Below are 19,328 nucleotides of genomic sequence, written 5' to 3'. Positions count from 1 at the left end.
GGCTCCTACGGGCCGGAAGGGACTCTGCGCGGCCTCTGGGCGGTGGAGGCTGGAGTTGGCTCAGTTGAAACCTGGGAAGGGCACGCTTGGCTCTCCCCACCTAGGCGACCCTCGGGTCCTGGGGCGGCCTTCCTAAGGGCGCCCCCTTTCTCGCCCGTTCACTGCGCACCTCCCTGCGCGCCTCCTTCGCCAGGCCCTGTCCTAGGTGCTGGAGACGCAGCCGCGGTCAAGGCAATCTCCATTAGACAGTGGGCGTGTGCAAGGGCTGTGGGCAAGAGCGGGTTGGGGAGGGTTAGTTAGGGTGGTCCCGGAATGTATGCCCTGTGACCTATAGGTAAAGTTAGCTAGGTACAAAGGATGAGCCTATTGTTTGAGAGCTTGAGAGACAATGTTCTCTGTTCAAGGACTAGAAGAAATTCATATTATAAAAGGTTAAGGTTTTGCTGGGCGGTGGCACGCACGCCTTTAATCCCTGCACTCAGGAGGCAGAGGCAGGCAGATGTCTGTAGGAGCGAGTTCCAGGACTGCCAAGGCTAACAGGGAAACTGTTTCAAAAACAGCAACAAAGACAAAACAAAAAAAGAGTTAAGGTTGGTTTTCTTGTTTGTTTTTTTGGAGGGGGGTTTGGTTTTCCGAGACAGGGTTTCTCTGTGTAGCTTTGCTCCTTTCCTGGAACTCACTCTGTAGCCCAGGCTGGCCTCAAACTCACAGAGTTCTAAGCCCGCCTCTGAGTGCTGGGATTAAAGGTGTGCGCCACCACTGCCAACCTAAGAGTTAATGTTTTAAGGCTGTAGATAAACAGTAGCCAGACCATGGCAGGACTCCTCAAGTGATGCTGAAGTTTGAACTTGATCTCCTGTAGGGTGATGGGTAAAGTTTTTCTCCCCCCCCCACCACCACAGGGTTTCTTTGTGTAGCTTTGCACCTTTCCTGGAACTCACTCTGTAGCCCAGGTTGGCCTCAAACTCACAGAGATCCGCCTGGCTCTACCTCCTGAGTGCTGGGATTAAAGGCGTGTGCCACCACTGCCTAGCAAGTTTTTCTGTTTAGGACAGTGAGGAACCCTGGGAAGCTTGCCACCAAGCCCGATGGCCTGAGTTCAAACAGGACCCACAAGGTGAAAAGAAAGAACAGACTCCCCGCACACCACTCTGGGACAGGCTCACACACAGACACAAAGCGCGGAAGCACTGTAAAGGGGCCTGCAAGCAAGATGGCTGAGAAGGTAAAGGCACCTGCAGCCAGAACTGATGGCCTGAATTCCATCCTCCACCTCCACCCCAGCAGCACACACACACACACACACACACACACACACACACACACACACACTCATTTTAATTTACACTTTGTAAACAGAACCTTTACACTTACTACAGTGTAGAGACTGACTTTCAGGGAAGATGAGGCAGCCTTATCAGTTCGAGGTGGTGACTACAGTGGTCCAGGGTCCAATTTTGTTTGTTTGATACAAAGTCTCACTATGTAGCTATGGCTGGTCTAGAACTCAGATTTGCCTACCTCAGCTTTCCAAGTGCTGGGATTGCACCCCCACATCCATCCCACCTAGTATTTATTTGACATTGAGTAGATAGCTATAAAAAAATGAGCATACAGCTGGGAAGTGGTGGCACACACCTTTAATCCCAGCAGGCAGATCTCTGAGTTCAAGGCCAGCCTGGTCTACAGAGTGAGTTCCAGGACAGCCAGGACTATACAAAGAAATCCTGTCTTGAAAAAAACAAAACAAGAAACCCAACCCAAAAAAAAAATGGTCATACAAATCAAACATTTGATGATAATAAATCAAAGAAGTTTGTTTTAAACTTGGCTGGAGATACGGTTCAGCTTGTAGAATGCGTGAACCCTGGGTTTGATTCCCAGAACTACAAAAGATGCCATCCATCCCAACCTAAGTGGCTAAGAAACATGTAAATAGATTCCTAGAACAGTTCTTTGGTATACATATAATTTTACCATTTATTAGAGACAAAAGAAAATTTGCATACTAATGAAACGGACATGCTTGTTCCTCTAATACAAAGATATACTGAGGAAGTCGGATTTTTCTTTGGATTGCCAGCTCACAAATAATGACACAAAGACTTATTATTAATTATGAAATCTTGGCCTTAGCTTAGGCTTGTCCCACTAGCTCTTATAACTTAAATTAATCTATTTATTTTAGTCTATGTTCTGTCTCATGGCTCATTACTTGGTTGAGGCCAGCCTGGTCTATAGAACTAGTTCCAGGACAGCCAGAGTGACACAGAGAAAATCTGTCTTTGTCTAGGGGGGACAAAGGGTGTCTTGTTGTGGAATATTATTTTAAGATGGGTTACATTTGTTTATGCTGTGAAACATTTGTTTAATGATGCAAAGATGTGTTGCATTCTTTTATGTTGCATTTGTTTAACTCTGTGAAGCTGTGTTACTTTGCCTGTCTAAAACACCTGATGGTCTAATAAAGAGCTGAATGGCCAATAGTGAGGCAGGAGAAAGGATAGGCGGGGCTGCCAGGCAGAGAGAATGAATAGAAGGAAGAGGAAAGAGTGAGAGGAGGAGGAGGAGGAGGAGGAGGAGGAGGAGGAGGAGGGCTCCAGGGCCCAGCCACCCAGCTACACAGCAAGCCACAGACTAAGAAGTAAAGAAAGAGATACAGAAATAGAGAAAGGAAAGAGCCCAGAGGCAAAAGGTAGGTGGGATAATTTAAGAAAAGCTGGCAAGAAACAAGCCAAGCTAAGGCCAGGCATTTATAAGAAACAATAAGACTCCATGTGATTTATTTGGGAGCTGGGTAGCAGGCCCCCTAAAAAAATAAAGAGCAGAAAGAGTAAGAGTAAAAAAATCCAACAACAGTGTCTCGAATATAGTTTAATGTAATGTTAGGTTTGAAGAGGAGAAGAACTAAAAAGTCACCCTCAGGAAGACAAGCACAGCCTCGCAATGGCTTGAGATCTCAGCACTTAGGAGGTAGAAATGGTAGGGTGGAGACTTTGAGGCAAGCCTGGAATACATAGACCCTGTCTTATGTGGGTTCCAGGAATGGAATTCCGGTCACCAGACTTGAACAGAAAGTGCTTTACCCACTGAATCTTCTCGGTGCCCCTCAAGACCCTTTCTTTAAAAAAAAAAAAAAAATGAAAAAGAAAAAGACAAGCAGGTTTCTGACTTTAGCATCCATAGGACTGACCAGCTGTATAATGACTGACAAAATATGAGATGTAGGTATATTAGAAAAGAAGGAGAAAAGATAAGCTCAGCTTTTCATAGGAAGAGTTTAATCTCTCTTGGATACAGTAGGAGTATATTTAGAATATACTCTATTTAGAATATTGGCAGGTATGAGGGAGTCCTCGATATGAACTCAGATTTTATGACCCAGAGAAGATATTGAAAACAGAGAGGGAGCTGGCTCCTGAGCCGTTAGTGTTTATAGGATCATGGGAGAGAAAAGAACCAGTGGAAGCCCCCAAGGAATGCTGAGAAAAGAGGAGAAAGAGACAAGTGCCAGGTCACAGATCAAAACTAGAGTTTGTTTCAGGCAGTAGGAACCAGAGGCCAAAATATACTGTAATAGCACAATGATTAATATATTGTGGTGGGGGCTGGAAAGATGGTTCAGTGGTTAAGAGTACATACTGCTCTTGCAAAGGTCTCAGGTTCAGTTCCCATCAACCACTCAAAGTGGGTCACAATCAGCCTCAGGGGATTGGAGACCCTCTGCTAGCTTCTAAGGGCATCGAACTCATTTGTACTAATCAACTCACACACTTACACAACAACAACAAAAAATACTGTGAAGATGGGCATAGTGGTGTGCATCATTAATTCTAGCACTTGGGAGGCAGAGGCAACTGGAACCGCTGAGTTTGAGGCAAGCTTGTTCTGCAGAGTGAGTTCCAGGACAACTAGAGCTACACAGAGAAACCCAATTTCTTTAAAAAAAAAAAAGGGGGGGGGGAATAATATGGTGTTGAGCTGGAGGTGTAGCTTAGTGGTAGAATGGTTACCTAGCACACATGAGACTCTTGGTGCAGGTACTGTGTGGGAAATTGATAATAGGATAAAAGAATTTAAAAGTTAGGAACCCAAATCAGATAGGTGTATATGTAGATCTTAGTATACGATGGTGGCAACTTTTTCAAGTAAAGAACACAAGACAAAGCCAGGTTTGGTGCTGAAGGCCTATAATCCCAGCTAGTGAGGCAGGTGGATCACAAGTTCAAGACTAGCCTGGACAACCTAGCAAGGCTCTTTCTCAAAATAAAAAGTAAAAAATAGGGTTGGGGATATAGGTGTACAGTAGAATGCTTGAGAAACAGGAATGGGGGAGATCCATTAAAAAAATTGCCGGGCGGTGGTGGCACACGCCTTTAATCCCAGCACTCGGGAGGCAGAGCCAGGTGGATCTCTGTGAGTTCGAGGCCAGCCTGGGCTACCAAGTGAGTCCCAAGAATGGCACAAAGCTACACAGAGAAACCCTGTCTTGAAAAACCAAAAAAATAAAAAATAAATAAAAATAAAATTAGGCCAGGCGGTGGTGGTGCACGCCTTTAATCCTAGGGAGGCAGAGGCAGGTGGATTTCTGTGAGGCCAACCTGGTCTACAGAGTGAGTTCCAGGACAGCCAGGGTTACACAGAGAAACTCTTATCCCAGAACACACACACACACACACACACACACACACACACACACACACACACACACCAAAAACAAAAAATACCTGAAAATCACTGCAGGAAGCTAGCAAATTAGCACAGCGGAAGAGTCTGTGCCTATTAAGCACCGAGGCTCTGGGTTCAATTGTTAGTATAATTGAAAAAGCAGGGCCAGCAAGATGGCTTAGTGGGTAAAGCCACTTGCTGCCAAGTCTGAATTCAAGTCCCAGAACCCACTGGATAGGGAGGGGATTCCTGCAAGTTGTCCTCTGATCTCCACATGTACATAGTGTACACATCATAGTGTACACAAATGCACGTGGACTAAGCAGAATTTAATGCATTTAACTTTTAACTGTGTGTATGTCTGTAACTGGGATTGTAAGTGTGGCGTTCTTGGAGGGCAGAAGAGGGGGCCAGGTCCACTGGAGCTGGAGTTCAAGGCAGTGCTAAGTCACCTAACATGGGTGCTGGGAATTGAACTCTGGGCCTCTGGAAAAGCAGCAAGAGCTCTTAACCACTGAGCTATCTTTCTAGCTCCAAGTATAAAAAAATTTTAAATCTCTTCAAAGATATATTGGGTAATAATTTATAACGTAAGAGGTTGATTAAGGATGACTGGAAACCAAGAAAGCAGAGGAAAAGGGTTGCTGTAAGTCAGAACATACAAAGGTGCCATTCACAAAATGCATATGCACACAAAGGTACTACCTATAAAAGCAAATGACTCATTACCCGCTGGAAAAATATTCACATGTGATGTGTACATAACCACAGTATGTATATATATACAAATACACATCCTATAGCCAACCACCTCATAAGCAACCCACGCAGGAAACTGATCTCTTACATTCCCTCCATTCCCCAGGACCCTGATCTCCTCCTCCTCCTCGAAGACATCCTGTTGGCCTGCTCCTCTCTCAGCCTTCACTTCTGTCTGTGGGTAGGTCAGTGGTTCAAGAATGGGTTATCCCCTATCACCTCTTAAAAGAAGGTCTCCACTAAGGGGATATGGGGATTGGAATGGGTGGAATGAAATTGTGTGTTAAAAGTGGACTGCTGGAAGGTCGCTGGATATTAAAAAAAAACAACGTTATCCATTCAGTGCAGCAGGTTCCGGCTGTTGAGGGCAGCTGTTCTGGCCCAGGGCTGCTAGTAGTGATAAGGTGTGGGTGTGGGTGGGGTATACCTCTACGTTTCAGTTCCCATCCTTTGGGATCTCTTGGGTTCTTTAGTCTCAGTCTCTAAAAACAGTTTTCCTGATCTTCCTGGGCTCCCAGCTAAGGCTGTCCTCAACCATACAGGACATACAGAAAAGACACCTGCTTTCCTCCCTGAAGACCCACGCAATTGGCTAGACCTTCAAGGCCTTTTTTCAGATTTTGGTTCTTCTGATCTAGCAGGTGTGGAAGTTACCTAATGTGGACAGCAACTACACGCTCAATAGACCCATCTTCTTCCATGTGGACCTATGAAGACACACACTCCACGGGGTCTGAACTCCTGCAGAGAGTACCAGAGGTAAGACACTGTTGCTGTTCCTACTTTACCGAGGAAACTTTAGAATTCTGGAGGCAAAAGCTGTTTAATTTCTTGTCTATGTATGAACACCTGGTTGTTTGTGCAGAGAGGTGAGTGGACACACTGTGAGTCATGAGATAACTACGGAGCTAGGATTTGAACCCTGGCGTCCTGACTCTTGACCATGCAATTCTATTTCTCCACTCTGTCCCTTTGGTGCCTTTTGTACACTGGTTTATGTCGCTTCCAGAATTCTAAAGGACAGGAGAGACGACTTGGCTAGAAAGGCAAGTCAAGAATTCCCTGGGGCCCTCGGACAAGTTTCTATTCTTGGCCACTTACCCCGCCCCCTGGTGGTTGACGTGTCTGGAACCCCAGCTCCGCCCTTCAAGTAGGGGCCAGCCCCTCCTCTCGACCAGTTTTAAACTAAACTCGTTCTTCCCGGATTGGTTCAACATCAAAACAAAGGGGAGGAGAGATACTTGCTGTAGGCATCCTCAAAACCCTAAAGCAGCAGGCTGGTTTATGGGTTCTGGACACGTGTCTGGCCACCGCGCTGCCTGGGGCTGTTAAAACCAGCCCCCGGCCTGTGCCAGCCAAGTAATAAAGCAGTGACTACGGTGCAAGGGTGGCATAATCATCGTCACAATAACAGCTCTAATTATGCTATAACTACCATCTGCCTCCGCCCTGGCTTTTGCCCTGACTCACTCGACAGCACGCCAGCTGTCAGGGAAGAAACTGAGGCAGAAGTGGAGCCAGCAGGCTGTCAGGTCCAACTGTCCTGAATTTTAACTTGTCGTCTGGAATCCGCGCTGAGCAGTCAAACCCAGTTCGATTCTGATATGAGCCCTTTGTCTCCGGTGGCTGTCCTCAATATCAGGTCGCAGGACTTTCCTATTGCCTCTAGAAAAGGGGCCGCTAGCCGACCAGGGAATGGAATGCGGACTACAACTCCCTTAGGCTTTTGCGCGCAAGGCGCGCCTGCTACCCACGCCCCCGAAACCACCTGCGGCCCCCGTGTAGTGATGCTTCCTGGGAATTGTAGTTCGGGCTCACATTCTTGAGTACGAAATCTCAGGCCCGCGGACTCAATATCCCTTGATGCTCTGCGGCTTTTTCTGACGCGACCAGGAGGCCAGGGAGGCAGGGGCGTGGCCTGCGCTGGGCCACACCCCGCTCTCCTCCGGCTGGCCCGACGCGGCGGTGGCAGTAGGGGCGGCGGCAGTGGCGGGGGGGAGGGGTCGGGCGGGGGGCTGGTGGCAGCGGCGGATGGACTCGCGGGTATCGGAGCTGTTCGGCGGCTGCTGCCGGCCCGGAGGAGGCCCGGCCATGGGCGGAAACCTCAAAGCTCGGGGGGCCGGCGGTAGCAGCAGTTGCGGGGGCCCAAAGGGGAAGAAGAAGAACGGAAGGAACAGAGGAGGTAAAGCCAACAACCCTCCGTACCTGCCCCCAGAGGTGAGCACCTGAAGAGTGGCGGGGCCGTAGGAAACTACTCCTTCCGGTCCCCGAGACTCCAGGGAGGCGGGACAGAGATAATTAATCCCCCTTTCCGGTGTCAGGACCCCAGGGAGGAAGGACTGGGAAAGAGAACCCCTCCTCCTGTCTCAGGACCCTTTAGAAAAGGTGCGTCAAGACTAGACGATCCTCTTCGGTGTCAGGACCTCGGGAAGGGACTGCCCCTTCCACTAATGTAACCTTTGGAGAAGTGGGGACAGGAATCCTATCCCCTTAAGAAGAGCAGAGGGTGTCTGATCCCTACCTACGCCAGGAGCGGGGAGGGAACACTGTACTGGGATAAGAAGGCAGGCAGAGTGACCACCGCTGTTCTAAGCTTGGTCCACAGGGAGAAGGGGAGTAGCCAGGACAAGAGCAGTGTGTTCCCTCTCTACCTCTCGGTACTCACACACACACAACCGGAGAACAGTTAGACTAGCCCTCTGCCCTTCCCTCGTCCTGTTGCGGGGTGGAGACAGGAGAGCCCCCATATACCCACTCCATGAGTCCTTAAGGCAGAGATTACTTTCCTTCCTCTTCAGATAGGATACCCCAGCTAGCTGATCAGTGGTGGCGCACACCTTTAATCCCAGCACTCAGGAGGCAGAGGCAGGAGGATCTCTCTGAGTTCCATGCCAGCCTGGTCTACACAGAGAAACCTTGTTTCAAAAACAAAAGATAGGAGAACCCAAAGTGGGAAGGGTTATCAGACTTTTAAGTATATACCAGAGTTAACCAGAGTGTAGTTCTGGTCATAGAATTTCTGATCCTCTAGGTGAATTTCTGACCCTCTAACCCAGTGAATTTGGCATTTCTTACAAGCTAATGTTGTCGGTCCCAGAACCACACTCTGAGAACTATTGGCGTAGATTATCTTGATCTCATCTGTAAAGTCAGCTATCCTAATTGGTCATCTTCAGCAGAAGGGTAAAAAGGTTTCTTTGTTGCTGGGAAAAGAGCTTCTGCACACCACACTCGATGGGGTTAGATTATGGGTAAAGACTCCTCTAGGGACTGTAAAGATGGCATGATCACAGAAGGGGAAACAGAATGAAATGGCCAGAGAGGAGGAATGCAGAAGTGCAATATGAGCAGATCTCCTAACCTTTTGTACAGGGGGTGGAGGGTGGGGTGAGCACACAGCCCAAAAGGTGGCTGCTGTGAGAAGAACTTATGCGTTCAGAGTTTCACCTCAACTGAGGAATGAACAGGGGTAAAAGGCACAGTCAGTTCAGTTTGTGGGGTCTGTCCCTTTAATACATTTCTTGTTTCTTTTGTCTGTGTAAGCCCCAACTTTGGAGTTCTGCTCCTCTCTGTCGGGCCTCCTTCTCAGTCAGTTTGTAGTGACCCGTGCTGAGCTCACACTTTGGCTCTGGTCCAGAGTCACTTGTAGCCTCTTACACTTGATGGCATCAGCTGAGAGGGATGGGCAAGAAGGAAGTGGTGTCTACCAGATCCGTGTCAGTCAACAACCTGAACACAGAAAGAAACCAAAACCAAAGCAGCCAGACTGAACAGCAGTGTTAGACTGGGGGGGGGGGGGGGCGGGCGATCTGGCATCTAGAACGAACATGCTGGATCTAGGATCCTGTCCTTGCATAAATGGGTGCTTTGCAGTGTCTTTAGAGGCCACATTAGAGCTTGGCAGATTCGAGCATGGGCAGGTGCCACTGTGGCTTGCTTCCTGCCTTAGATGCCCGGGGTCACCGGGAATTGAGGAAGTAGGGATTGGGTCTGAACAGCGCACTAACTGCTTCCTGTTTCTTTTCAGGCTGAAGATGGAAACATCGAATATAAAGTGAGTCTTAGGTTGGGGAGGAGAAGGGAATGCCGTAGTTACCCTTGTCAGTGTGAGGTGATTTCTTTGATCTCCCTCCAACTTCATGCTGCATGGTATCATGCCGAGCTCTCTGAACCCCACTGTGTCAGGGAGAGACACGCTCACTGCTAGTGTGGTCAGGGGTAAGGGTTTGGTTTTGGTTTTTTGATTCTTAACGCGCGCGCGCGCGCGTGTGTGTGTGTGTGTGTGTGTGTGTGTGTGTGTACGTGTACACGTGCGTGTGCACGCGCACGATCCATGTACGTGCTTCTGAGTACCAGTACCTCAGAGGCCAGAATAAGGTGTCATTTCAGGCATCTGTCAGCCACCTGACCTGAGTGTTCTGAACCATCTCTCCACCCCCGGGGGCAAGGGTTTTAAGTGGAAAAGAAAGGTGCTGGTTATCGTACAGGACAGGAAGGGACCACCTTTGGAGTCTGGGAGGAACGGCCCTGCTCCCTTCTTCTCATGACCCCACGCCTGTCCCAAGCTGAAGCTGGTGAACCCATCCCAGTACCGCTTTGAGCACCTGGTGACGCAGATGAAGTGGCGCCTCCAGGAGGGACGCGGTGAGGCTGTCTACCAGATCGGGGTGGAGGACAACGGGCTGCTGGTGGGGCTGGCTGAGGAGGAGATGCGGGCCTCCCTCAAGACCCTGCACCGGATGGCAGAGAAGTATGCTTCCTCCTCCCTCTCTCCCCCACGCGTCCCCGGGCAGCCAGGTCCAGAGGGGCTGGGGTCAGGCCGGGCCCCCCTAGAACAGTCTCTGACAGAAGGTCAGAGTGAGTCCAGGCAGTGCTCTCACTTCCTCACTGTGCCCCGGCTCCCCATTCCTTTCCATCTAAGATGTTTGTTTCAGAAGAGCTGTCCAGGGATGGATTGTCCGGTGGTGGAAGTGAGGTGGTGTCAGGAGCTCTGTGGTCCAGAGCCAGGCTGGATTAGGGGGAATACATGTGAAATATGGCAGCTCTGGCTTTTCTATGACAGGGTTGGGGCAGACATCACTGTTCTTCGGGAGCGAGAAGTGGATTATGATAGTGACATGCCCCGGAAGATCACGGAGGTGCTGGTACGGAAGGTTCCTGACAACCAACAGGTGAGCACGTGCAAAGTCCCATGTTCTCCCTCCCAGTGAAGGCCCCATGGTGTTCGGCTTTTCACCGGCTTAGGATCCCGAGGGCCCGCTCCAGAGAGCATCAGCCCCTTTAGCCTTCAGTGTGAGGTGAAGGATTGGAGAATTCACCTCTGCCCATTTCTTCACAGTTCCTAGACCTCCGTGTGGCAGTCCTAGGGAACGTGGACTCAGGGAAGTCAACCTTGCTTGGCGTCCTGACCCAAGGAGAGCTGGACAACGGGCGGGGCCGGGCCCGGCTCAACCTCTTCCGCCACCTGCATGAGATTCAGTCTGGCCGAACCTCCAGCATCAGCTTTGAGATCCTGGGCTTTAACAGCAAGGGAGAGGTGCATGGGGTCAGCGGGACCCAGTGGGGCCGGACTCTGAGGATGGGCTGGTGGAGGTGAAGGTCAGAGGCTGGGGGCAGGGTACCGAGACCTTCTGGAGAAGTCTGAGGGCACTGTGAACAGCCCTCTCTTAAAAACCAAGTGAGAATCCACGGAGTGAACTAGAAACTGGGCTCAAGGTTACGGTGAGACAGGGCTCTAGGGACTGCTGAAGGGTCGGGGAGGCGCACAGGGCACTGAGAGCCTGGCCCTGGGCTAGGTGGTGAATTACAGCGACTCACGGACCGCAGAAGAGATCTGCGAAAGCAGCTCCAAGATGATCACCTTCATTGACCTGGCGGGCCACCACAAATACCTGCACACCACCATCTTCGGCCTCACCTCCTACTGCCCCGACTGCGCCCTGCTCCTCGTCAGTGCCAACACTGGAATCGGTACGAGACCCTGAGCAGAGGGGCAGGGCAAAGGGAGGAGCTGACGCTCTTCTGCCCTGAGCCCCCCAGAGCTGGGAGCAACACCAACTCTTCTTTTCCTTCCTCCCAAATTCTCTCTCCTGCCACCTGCCTCCTTTCTGTGAGGTAGCCGGCACCACACGGGAACATCTGGGGCTGGCCTTGGCCCTGAAAGTGCCCTTCTTCATCGTGGTCAGTAAAGTGGACCTGTGTGCTAAGACCACAGTGGAGAGGACAGTACGCCAGCTGGAGCGGGTCCTCAAGCAGCCTGGCTGCCACAAGGTCCCCATGCTGGTCACCTCTGAGGATGATGCTGTCACTGCTGCCCAGCAGTTTGCCCAGTCACCCAAGTGAGCCTGCCTCTCACCCTAAAGCCTTGATGGACAGGGAAGGCTGCCACAGGGTCCAGGAGCATGGTGTCCCACCTCTAGGGCCAGATCCATTCTAGTTCAGTTCTTCAGCTGTTTCAGTTTGGGATTATGGGAGGGAGTTGACCCGGAGCTTTGCTGATGCCCAGGACCTTGGAGACATTAACTGTCCATATTCCCTGGCTTGCTCAGTCAGAAAGGGGCTGTCTGCTCACCTTTTAATGGGGGGCCTCTGGCCACTGCTGCTGCTAGGACGGTTCTCACGTAGGCATTTGTCCCCACAGTGTCACCCCCATATTCACACTGTCCAGTGTGTCTGGAGAGAGTCTGGACCTTCTCAAAGTCTTCCTGAACATCCTGCCCCCACTCACCAACAGCAAAGAACAGGAGGAGCTCATGCAGCAGCTGACAGAGTTCCAGGTGGTCGGCCTATCAAACAGAAGGGGGACAGGGGGGGGGGGCAGGGCAGGCCCGGTTCTGACAGAGCCTGGGCGAGTTTACGAAGGTTGGGCCTACAGGCCCTGGTGGCAGGACACTGACTGAGTTTTCTTTGACTCTAGGTGGATGAAATCTACACAGTCCCAGAGGTGGGGACTGTAGTTGGAGGAACACTTTCCAGGTGACTGTCTTGTTGCTACTCAGCCTGCTCAGCCCTCACCTGTGCACCCCTGTACTTGACCTCTGGCCTGGAGGGAGGCCCTGGGTTGAGCTGATCTCATGTGCAGGGCGTGATTGTTTGCAGACTAGCTTTCACTCCCAGACTTAGAGGAAGCTTAGAACTCTTGGCTTCTGAGAGAAATGGCATTGCTACTTTAGGGAACTCTCCAGGCCCCTAGAGCATGGTCATGGGCTCTAGGGAGAAATGGTGCATTCACCTAACATCTCAAAGCGGGAAATGAGGAAAAGACTCCAGCATGAAACCTAAGGGGGTAACTTGTTCTTTCGTGAGCTGGTGCTAGTCAAGCCACAGGTGTGCCTCTGCCCGCCCGCCATTACTGCTGGCCTTCCGAATCTGAATGCTAGGCTGGACAAGGCAGTCATCTCTACTTCCAGGCTGGAAGTTAGGGTTCTTTTGCCCCAATTCAAGGGCAAGGGTATTCTGAGTGGCCCTAGCGGAAGAATCGGAGGGACCTGTGCTGATACTGTACTTGCTGCTGTCTGGGCTGCAGTGGGATCTGCCGTGAGGGAGACCAGCTGGTGGTAGGCCCGACAGACGATGGCCGCTTCCTGGAGCTGAGAGTGTGTAGCATCCAGCGCAACCGCTCTGCCTGCCGTGTGCTGCGAGCCGGTCAGGCTGCTACACTAGCCCTCGGAGACTTTGACCGCGCATTGCTTCGCAAGGTGAGGTGGACGAGTGGGTTGGAGAGGGAATGCAAGTGTCTGGAAGACTGGATGCTGAATGAGAAGCATGTGGAGAAACCCAAGGAAACATGGCCTCTAACTCGGGAGTGTAGGCCTGGTTATATAGACTGTTGAAAGGGTTGGGATACTCAAAACACAGGTCCCTAAATTAGGGTACCATGGTACTCTGGGGCCTTTCTTTGGAGGTATATAGAAGAAAGGGGGATTCAGGAGTTCTGAAGGGTGTAGAGTGGCTGGAAATAATCTAATGCCAGATCTGCCCTTCTTGGGTCTGCGGCTGTGCCTCCCCAGGGCATGGTGATGGTGAGCCCCGAGATGAATCCCACCATCTGCTCAGTGTTTGAAGCAGAGATAGTCCTACTGTTCCATGCCACCACCTTCCGGCGGGGATTCCAGGTGACGGTACATGTGGGCAACGTACGGCAGACAGCAGTGGTGGAAAAGATCCATGCAAAGGTGAGAAGGACCCAGCCACGTCTCTATTTCTGCAGGGAATGTCCGTGTTCTGTCCCCATACAGGAGGGGGCCCTGTCGTCACACTTGCCTAGAGTTACCTGAGCCCATCCACCTGGGGGCCTCTGCGGTGGGGCCGAGGCTGACAGAGAACGGGGGATAGGAGGCACTGGCCAGGGCTGTGACCACTTTTCTCCCGAAGGACAAGCTGCGGACAGGAGAGAAGGCAGTGGTACGCTTCCGTTTCCTGAAACACCCAGAATACCTGAAGGTGGGCGCCAAACTGCTCTTCCGGGAGGGTGTTACCAAGGGCATCGGTCATGTCACGGATGTGCAAGCCATCACAGCAGGAGAAGCCCAGGCCAGCATGGGCTTCTGAGTCCTCCAAACAGCTCTGCTGCTGTCCCTACAATACATAAGGTGACTTCCAGCCATGCTGCCCACCGTTGGCGGCTCTGTGTGTTAATAGGCTAGACAGAGTGTCGGCTGCCACTTGCTTTGTGCCGCCTTTCTGGAGAGGTGTCAAGCTTGGTGTGGCCAGGGAGAGGCAGTTCAGAGGGAGAAGACAATTGAGGGCAGTTCTCAGCTGTGTGCCCCCTGGTTGGCTCATTAACCCTGGCAGCTGCACGGTCTTGTCTACTGGAGGGAACGATGCATAGCCATCTTGGGGCCACTATCAGGACTGGGCATGACTCACCAGTGTGACCTCTGCACTTCAGGAATTGTCATAACTGGGGTGGCCCTTGAAAGCACTTCTTTTTTATACCTCCTCTCAAGGCCACGTAAGTTGCCCATCTCTACCTGACTGTGGATAAAAGACAGTGCTCCTGGCCATCCAGGGGGCCCAGGGACTGAAGAGATGGCACAGAGACCGTGGAAGACTGTGTTCCTACCCTGTGTTGAGTCCTGATGCATATGCCTGGCTCTGTTTTGTCGTCCTTCACTTACGGGCCATTTCCCCAGATCCTCCTGTTAGAGGCCCACTCGGTGCTATTTGTGGTGCCGGCCCAGGCGTGGGGCTGCCAGGCTGAGGCTTGCCGCACCAAAGGCCAGCTGCATGTCCATCAGTTTCTTTTTCTCTGCAGGCCATCTGTTGGTTTTCATGCTAGATCAAATAGTACGTTTTCCTTTCCCAACCTGGTAGCTGCAGAATCTGACCCACAGTTGTGCATCCTGGCATCCTCATCCCCATTCCTGCTCCCACATAAACTTTCTCTGGTTTTAGTAATTTGTAGTGACCACCCCCTTCCCTCTGTGGCCGGGAACCAGGAGGAAAGGGAAAGATATCATCCTAGGCATGGACAACCTCCTTTCCCTTTGCTAGCATCCTGGGTTCCCACGAACTCAGGGATTTGTTGGTTGAAGATTCTCTCTGCACATGTGTATATATATATGTATATATATTTAAATACACATATATATTGTACAAAATAAAAATGTTTTATTGGACACTCTGTGCTTTTGCTTAAGACCCAGGTTCAGCCTCCAAAGCTAGACTTGTCTCCAGGATTAGAGACAAGTAACACCCTGCCATGGTTGAACTCTGAATTGGGAAAGAAGTCCTCCCTGATCTCAGCGGCCATTCTTTTCATCTCCCCCACAGATGGGCGTTGTGTGTTCTGACTTGTTTTGCGTTGTTCTTCAAGTGAGCAGGGTATAAAGTGGAAAGGCCTTTTCGGTTCCAATAGCTGCACTGTACTTAAGTTGTGTACTTGTCAGTGGTAACAAAGGGAGGAGTCCTCCCCTTAGAGTACCAGCCCTTCAGGATGAAGACTCAGATGAATGGTAACGCAGTCCTCACACTTCACTTTTAGAGACTAGATTCTTGCAGCATCGAGGCACGTAAGCTAAACCTCAGTCTTCCTGTTTCTGTGTTCAGACTAGCATGGATTTTGGAATCCATGCTAACTAGATACTACCATTGAGCTCTATTCCCAGCCTTTCTGACTACCCCATATCAAGTAGGGTCTAAGGCAAAAGTAGGAACTCTTGAATGCTAACCCTGGCAAAGCAAATGATACATGTGGTCTAAAGCCGTATGCAGCAGTCTGTGGCTAGTTTTTGTTTGTTGTTTGTTTTTTTGAGGTAACTCTGTAGCCCAGGCTGGCCTTGAACTATGTAATTGAGGGTGATCTTTTGATCCTTCTACCTCTCAACTGCTGGGGTTACAGGCATGGCTCATGCCTGCTTTTATCCCATGCTGCGATTCAAATCTAGGTCTTCCTGAGTTTTAGGCATCAACTGAGCTATATCTACTTCTAGTACTTTTAGACAGGCTCTTGGTTATGTGGCCTCAGCCTTCTCCCTCAACTAGGATTATGTGCCACCATATCTGACAGGGTTTTAAAAAAAATACCACTCGGGAGGCACAGACAGCCAGATCTCTGAGGAAAGCCTGGTCTACAAAGCGAGTTCCAGGACAGCCTGGGCTACACAGAGAAACCCTGTCTGGAAAAACAGAAAACAAAAAATACCATTGGCTTAACATGCTACCAAGAAGCCTGTGGTAAACGTGCCCCTGTATTAGAAGCTGTGAGCATCGAGGAAGGCAAGGTCATCTCGCAGCACAGACAACACTTCCCCAACACTGACAAAGGCCTGCCTGTCTGCTCTCCAAAGACACGTACGTACATACAGTAGGGCAGGGCTGCCCAAGAAAACAAGGTATACTGCTGGCTCTGCCTGCCACTGGTCCACTCCACCCTCCACATGACTCCGACTTATCTCTAGAAATTCAAGTGACACCTAAGTTTCTTCTAGGTTTCTCTTCTGAGACAAGGTCTCATTGAATTACCCAAGCTGGCCTGGAACTTAACTCCAGGTCCTCCTGCCTCCACCTCCAGAATTCTAGGATTACCACATTGTCACATCTAGCTTGTTACTTCTCTTTTAAAAAGTCATGCTAGGCAAGTACTCTGCCAATGGGTTACATCCCAGTCCCCCTTTTAACCCCCCCTTTAAAAATAAATGTTTTAAGATTTATTTATTTTATGTATATGGTGTTCTACCTGCAGGCCAGAGGAGGGCATCAGATCCCATCATAGATGGTTGTGAGCCACCATGTGGCTGATGGGAATTGAACTCAGGACCTCTGGAAGAGCAGCCAGTGCTCTTAACCTCTGAGCCATCTCTCCAGCCCCCAATCCCCTACCCTTTTCATGTAGCCCAGGTTGCCTCAGACTTGTTATCTAGCCAGGGATGATTTTAACTCCAGATTGATTCTCCTTCCTCTGCCCTCTATAAAGTGTTGGGATTATAAGCACATACAAAACACTTGGCCACACATTACTTTTCTCTATAACTCCTTCCCAGTCACCCCAACTTTCAGAACAACCAAAAGGAGGTGACAGTTGCATAGGCATGCTGGTATACACCTATGATCCCAGCCCCAGAAAACGGAAGTAGGGCCACAGTTGTGAGGACAGTCTAACCTAGCCTACCCACCCCAATGTCAATCACCAGTAGGCCACACTGTTACAGTAACAGAACATTTAGAGGAATAAAAGCATGCCAGGCAGGTCCTCAAAGAGTACATTTTTATTGTCCTAGTTTGGGCAATTCATGTATAATTTTTTACTACATACATTCACAATATGAAGAACATAACATACTATGTGCACGGCACTGCAAGAACTCTTGCCTTCCTTAAGAAGCTACTAACTGAGCTGGGGAAAAGCCACAGTGAATTCAAAGGAAGGGGTCATTTCCTGCTACACACAGTGAATTTCAAACCTTCCCCTTGAAGTAAAATACAAAGGCCCAATTTATAAATAAGTAAAATGAAGTTGTATTTATGTATGGGAAGAGAGATATGTATGCTTATCTTCCTACTCATTGAACCTACTACCTGGTTTCATATATAATTCAAGGTCATATCAGAAAAGCCTAAAAGATTTAATCCCAACACTTAGGTGGCTGAAGAAAACTACACATTTCATTAAGAAAATTACTTATTAAATCCATTACTTGAGCCTTTTGGATCTGCCCATGTTTATAGTACTGTTTTGTTTTGTTTCCCTCCAGTACTGGGAATTAAATGCTATTCTAGGCCAGTGTTCCACCACTGAGCTATATTCCCAAACCCCTCTCCCCCCCTTTTCTGTTCCAATTTAAAGTTAGGACTTGTTTTTCCTTTTTTGAGGGGCTGTATCTCTTTAGTTACACCTCTAAATATATCAAAATATACATATAAAAAATGGTCTTCAGTTTTACAGATAATGAAGTGAGATAGCTCAAAGCTGAAGGAGTTTGCCAAGGCTCCTTACACCTTTTATGACAGTGTCTCCCTAAAGCTTAAAAACATTTTGGACAGCAACAGGATCAGAATCCCATTGGAAGAGAGAAACTTAGCCTAATTTTATATTAAAAAATTCATAGATTCCCTTGAGAAATCAACATGATTCCATCTCAAGTTACAAATAAGACAGTAAAGCTCTCCTGCAAGCCTGAGGGAGGCAGCATTAATGTGTTAATGGCTTAAAAAATGATTCCAGTGTCTGCATGCCATGGGGCCTAAGGCGTTTATTACTGGAAGCCAAAGGACTCTTGGGATTTCTTTTGCCTTGAGGAGACATGGCAGGAACAGCCTGGGGTTTTGAAGTACAAGGCTGTAAAAAAGACTTCTGTAGCTCCAGTGCAAAATGGTAGTCAGTGTGTTCTGGCATGTCCCACACTGGAACCAAGGAGTCACACTTCTCACAGATCACTTGGTCCTCAGTTGCCCTTTGGGCCACCTCCTCAGAGTTGTAAACTGAAGAATCAAGCATGTTTGGACTGTTCCCAGCCACATCCACGTCTGTAGAAATTGCTTTAGAGGATACTGGCTTCAACACTCTTTCACAAAGAGGACCACCATCTGCATACTCTGTTGGAAAACAGCCTGATGCCCCTTCAGAGTCCTTGTGTGGAAGGTAAGGAGCTGAAGAATTCTTCAGCTGTGGCTGCTGTGACAGCAGCCTCTTCCGCTTAAAGAAGGGCTCAATTCCTGCAGTCTGGCTGGTCTGGAATGGTAGCGAGGACTTGGCTGGTGACTTGTCTGTGGACATGTTAAGAGGTCCAGGGGAAGGCTCTTTCATTTTCTGCTTTTCAGCAGCCTTCTGAAAAAAAGACTCCAGAGATGTAGCTGCCTTTTTAGAGGTGGGCAAAGCTGGACCAGTCCCCTGGCTCTTAGTTCCAGAGCTGGCAGTTGGCAACTTTGGCTGACAACTTGAGTCACTGCTCAAGAAGGCGGTGATGTCTGTGCAAGCTGAAGGGGCAGAGGCAGAGAATTTGGTAGCACAGAGGAAGAGCATTGTGAGGGGAGGGGACCTGTGTACAAAGTAATGGAACAAAGAAGTTACCAAGTCACTGTTTTAAGAGCCCAGATTCAACTAATAAATGACTAGTTCTGGTTCTACCACAAAAGGAAATCTTTTTTTTTTTGAAACAGGATTTCTCTGTGTAACCACTCTGTCTGTCCTGAAACTCTATCTGTAGACCAGGCTGGCCTTGAACTCAGAGATCAGCCTGCCTCTGCCTCCTGAGTGCTGGTGTGCACCACCACAGGCGGCTTGGGGCTACACAAATTTTATTCAAGGAAACAACATGAGAAGAAAGCAAATCAGAGCTCAGGGTCATCCCCAACTCCAAAACAAGCTCGATAGCTGGTTGGCTCAGTGGGTAAGGGCACTTGCCACCAAGCTGGATAGCCTGAGTTTGGTTTGTAGAACCAACTCAGAGATTTCACAGATA

At 49.5% G+C, this 19,328-nt stretch overlaps 2 protein-coding genes and 1 long non-coding RNA gene across 14 annotated transcripts in view; 1 reads left to right on the top strand and 2 right to left on the bottom strand.

Annotated features, from left to right (window-relative positions):
- The first annotated feature begins 7 nt into the window (after positions 1-7).
- Positions 8-15,047, top strand: Gtpbp2 (GTP binding protein 2). Of its 8 annotated transcripts, none has more exons than XM_076557750.1 (14): positions 8-590; positions 5,534-5,608; positions 6,069-6,186; positions 9,455-9,481; positions 9,993-10,177; positions 10,490-10,598; positions 10,766-10,963; positions 11,223-11,397; positions 11,546-11,765; positions 12,068-12,203; positions 12,344-12,402; positions 12,953-13,124; positions 13,437-13,601; positions 13,801-15,047. In XM_076557750.1, the coding sequence occupies exons 3-14, from the start codon at positions 6,085-6,087 to the stop codon at positions 13,975-13,977; spliced, it is 1,725 nt and encodes a 574-aa protein (XP_076413865.1). In that variant the 5' UTR covers positions 8-590; positions 5,534-5,608; positions 6,069-6,084; the 3' UTR covers positions 13,978-15,047. The 8 variants fall into 8 exon arrangements, with proteins under 8 accessions (XP_076413865.1, XP_076413867.1, XP_076413868.1 ...); XM_076557752.1 differs by lacking the exon at positions 8-590 and adding an exon at positions 1,051-1,225; XM_076557753.1 differs by lacking the exon at positions 8-590 and adding an exon at positions 1,051-1,225 and having other exon boundaries at positions 6,066-6,186.
- Positions 8,909-14,004, bottom strand: LOC143269953 (uncharacterized). Its single transcript, XR_013046763.1, has 4 exons — positions 11,528-14,004; positions 10,746-11,407; positions 10,032-10,125; positions 8,909-9,156 (listed from the first exon to the last, which is right to left on the bottom strand). It is a non-coding gene; the product is annotated as an uncharacterized LOC143269953 (long non-coding RNA).
- A 2,073-nt stretch (positions 15,048-17,120) lies between the features above and the next one.
- Polh (DNA polymerase eta) overlaps positions 17,121-19,328 on the bottom strand; it is a 41,266-nt gene continuing 39,058 nt past the window's right edge. For all 5 annotated transcript variants that reach the window (XM_042266090.2, XM_076557746.1, XM_042266089.2 and 2 more), the window contains one exon: positions 17,121-18,905. In XM_042266090.2, the coding sequence (XP_042122024.2) occupies positions 18,059-18,905 (847 nt within the window). In that variant the 3' untranslated portion in view covers positions 17,121-18,058. The remainder of the gene's footprint in view (positions 18,906-19,328) is intronic.

Source organism: Peromyscus maniculatus, chromosome 21, assembly GCF_049852395.1.
Source record: "Peromyscus maniculatus bairdii isolate BWxNUB_F1_BW_parent chromosome 21, HU_Pman_BW_mat_3.1, whole genome shotgun sequence".
In the NCBI taxonomy this organism is placed as follows: Eukaryota; Metazoa; Chordata; class Mammalia; order Rodentia; family Cricetidae; genus Peromyscus; species Peromyscus maniculatus.
This window is presented reverse-complemented; position numbering and strand designations above follow the sequence as displayed.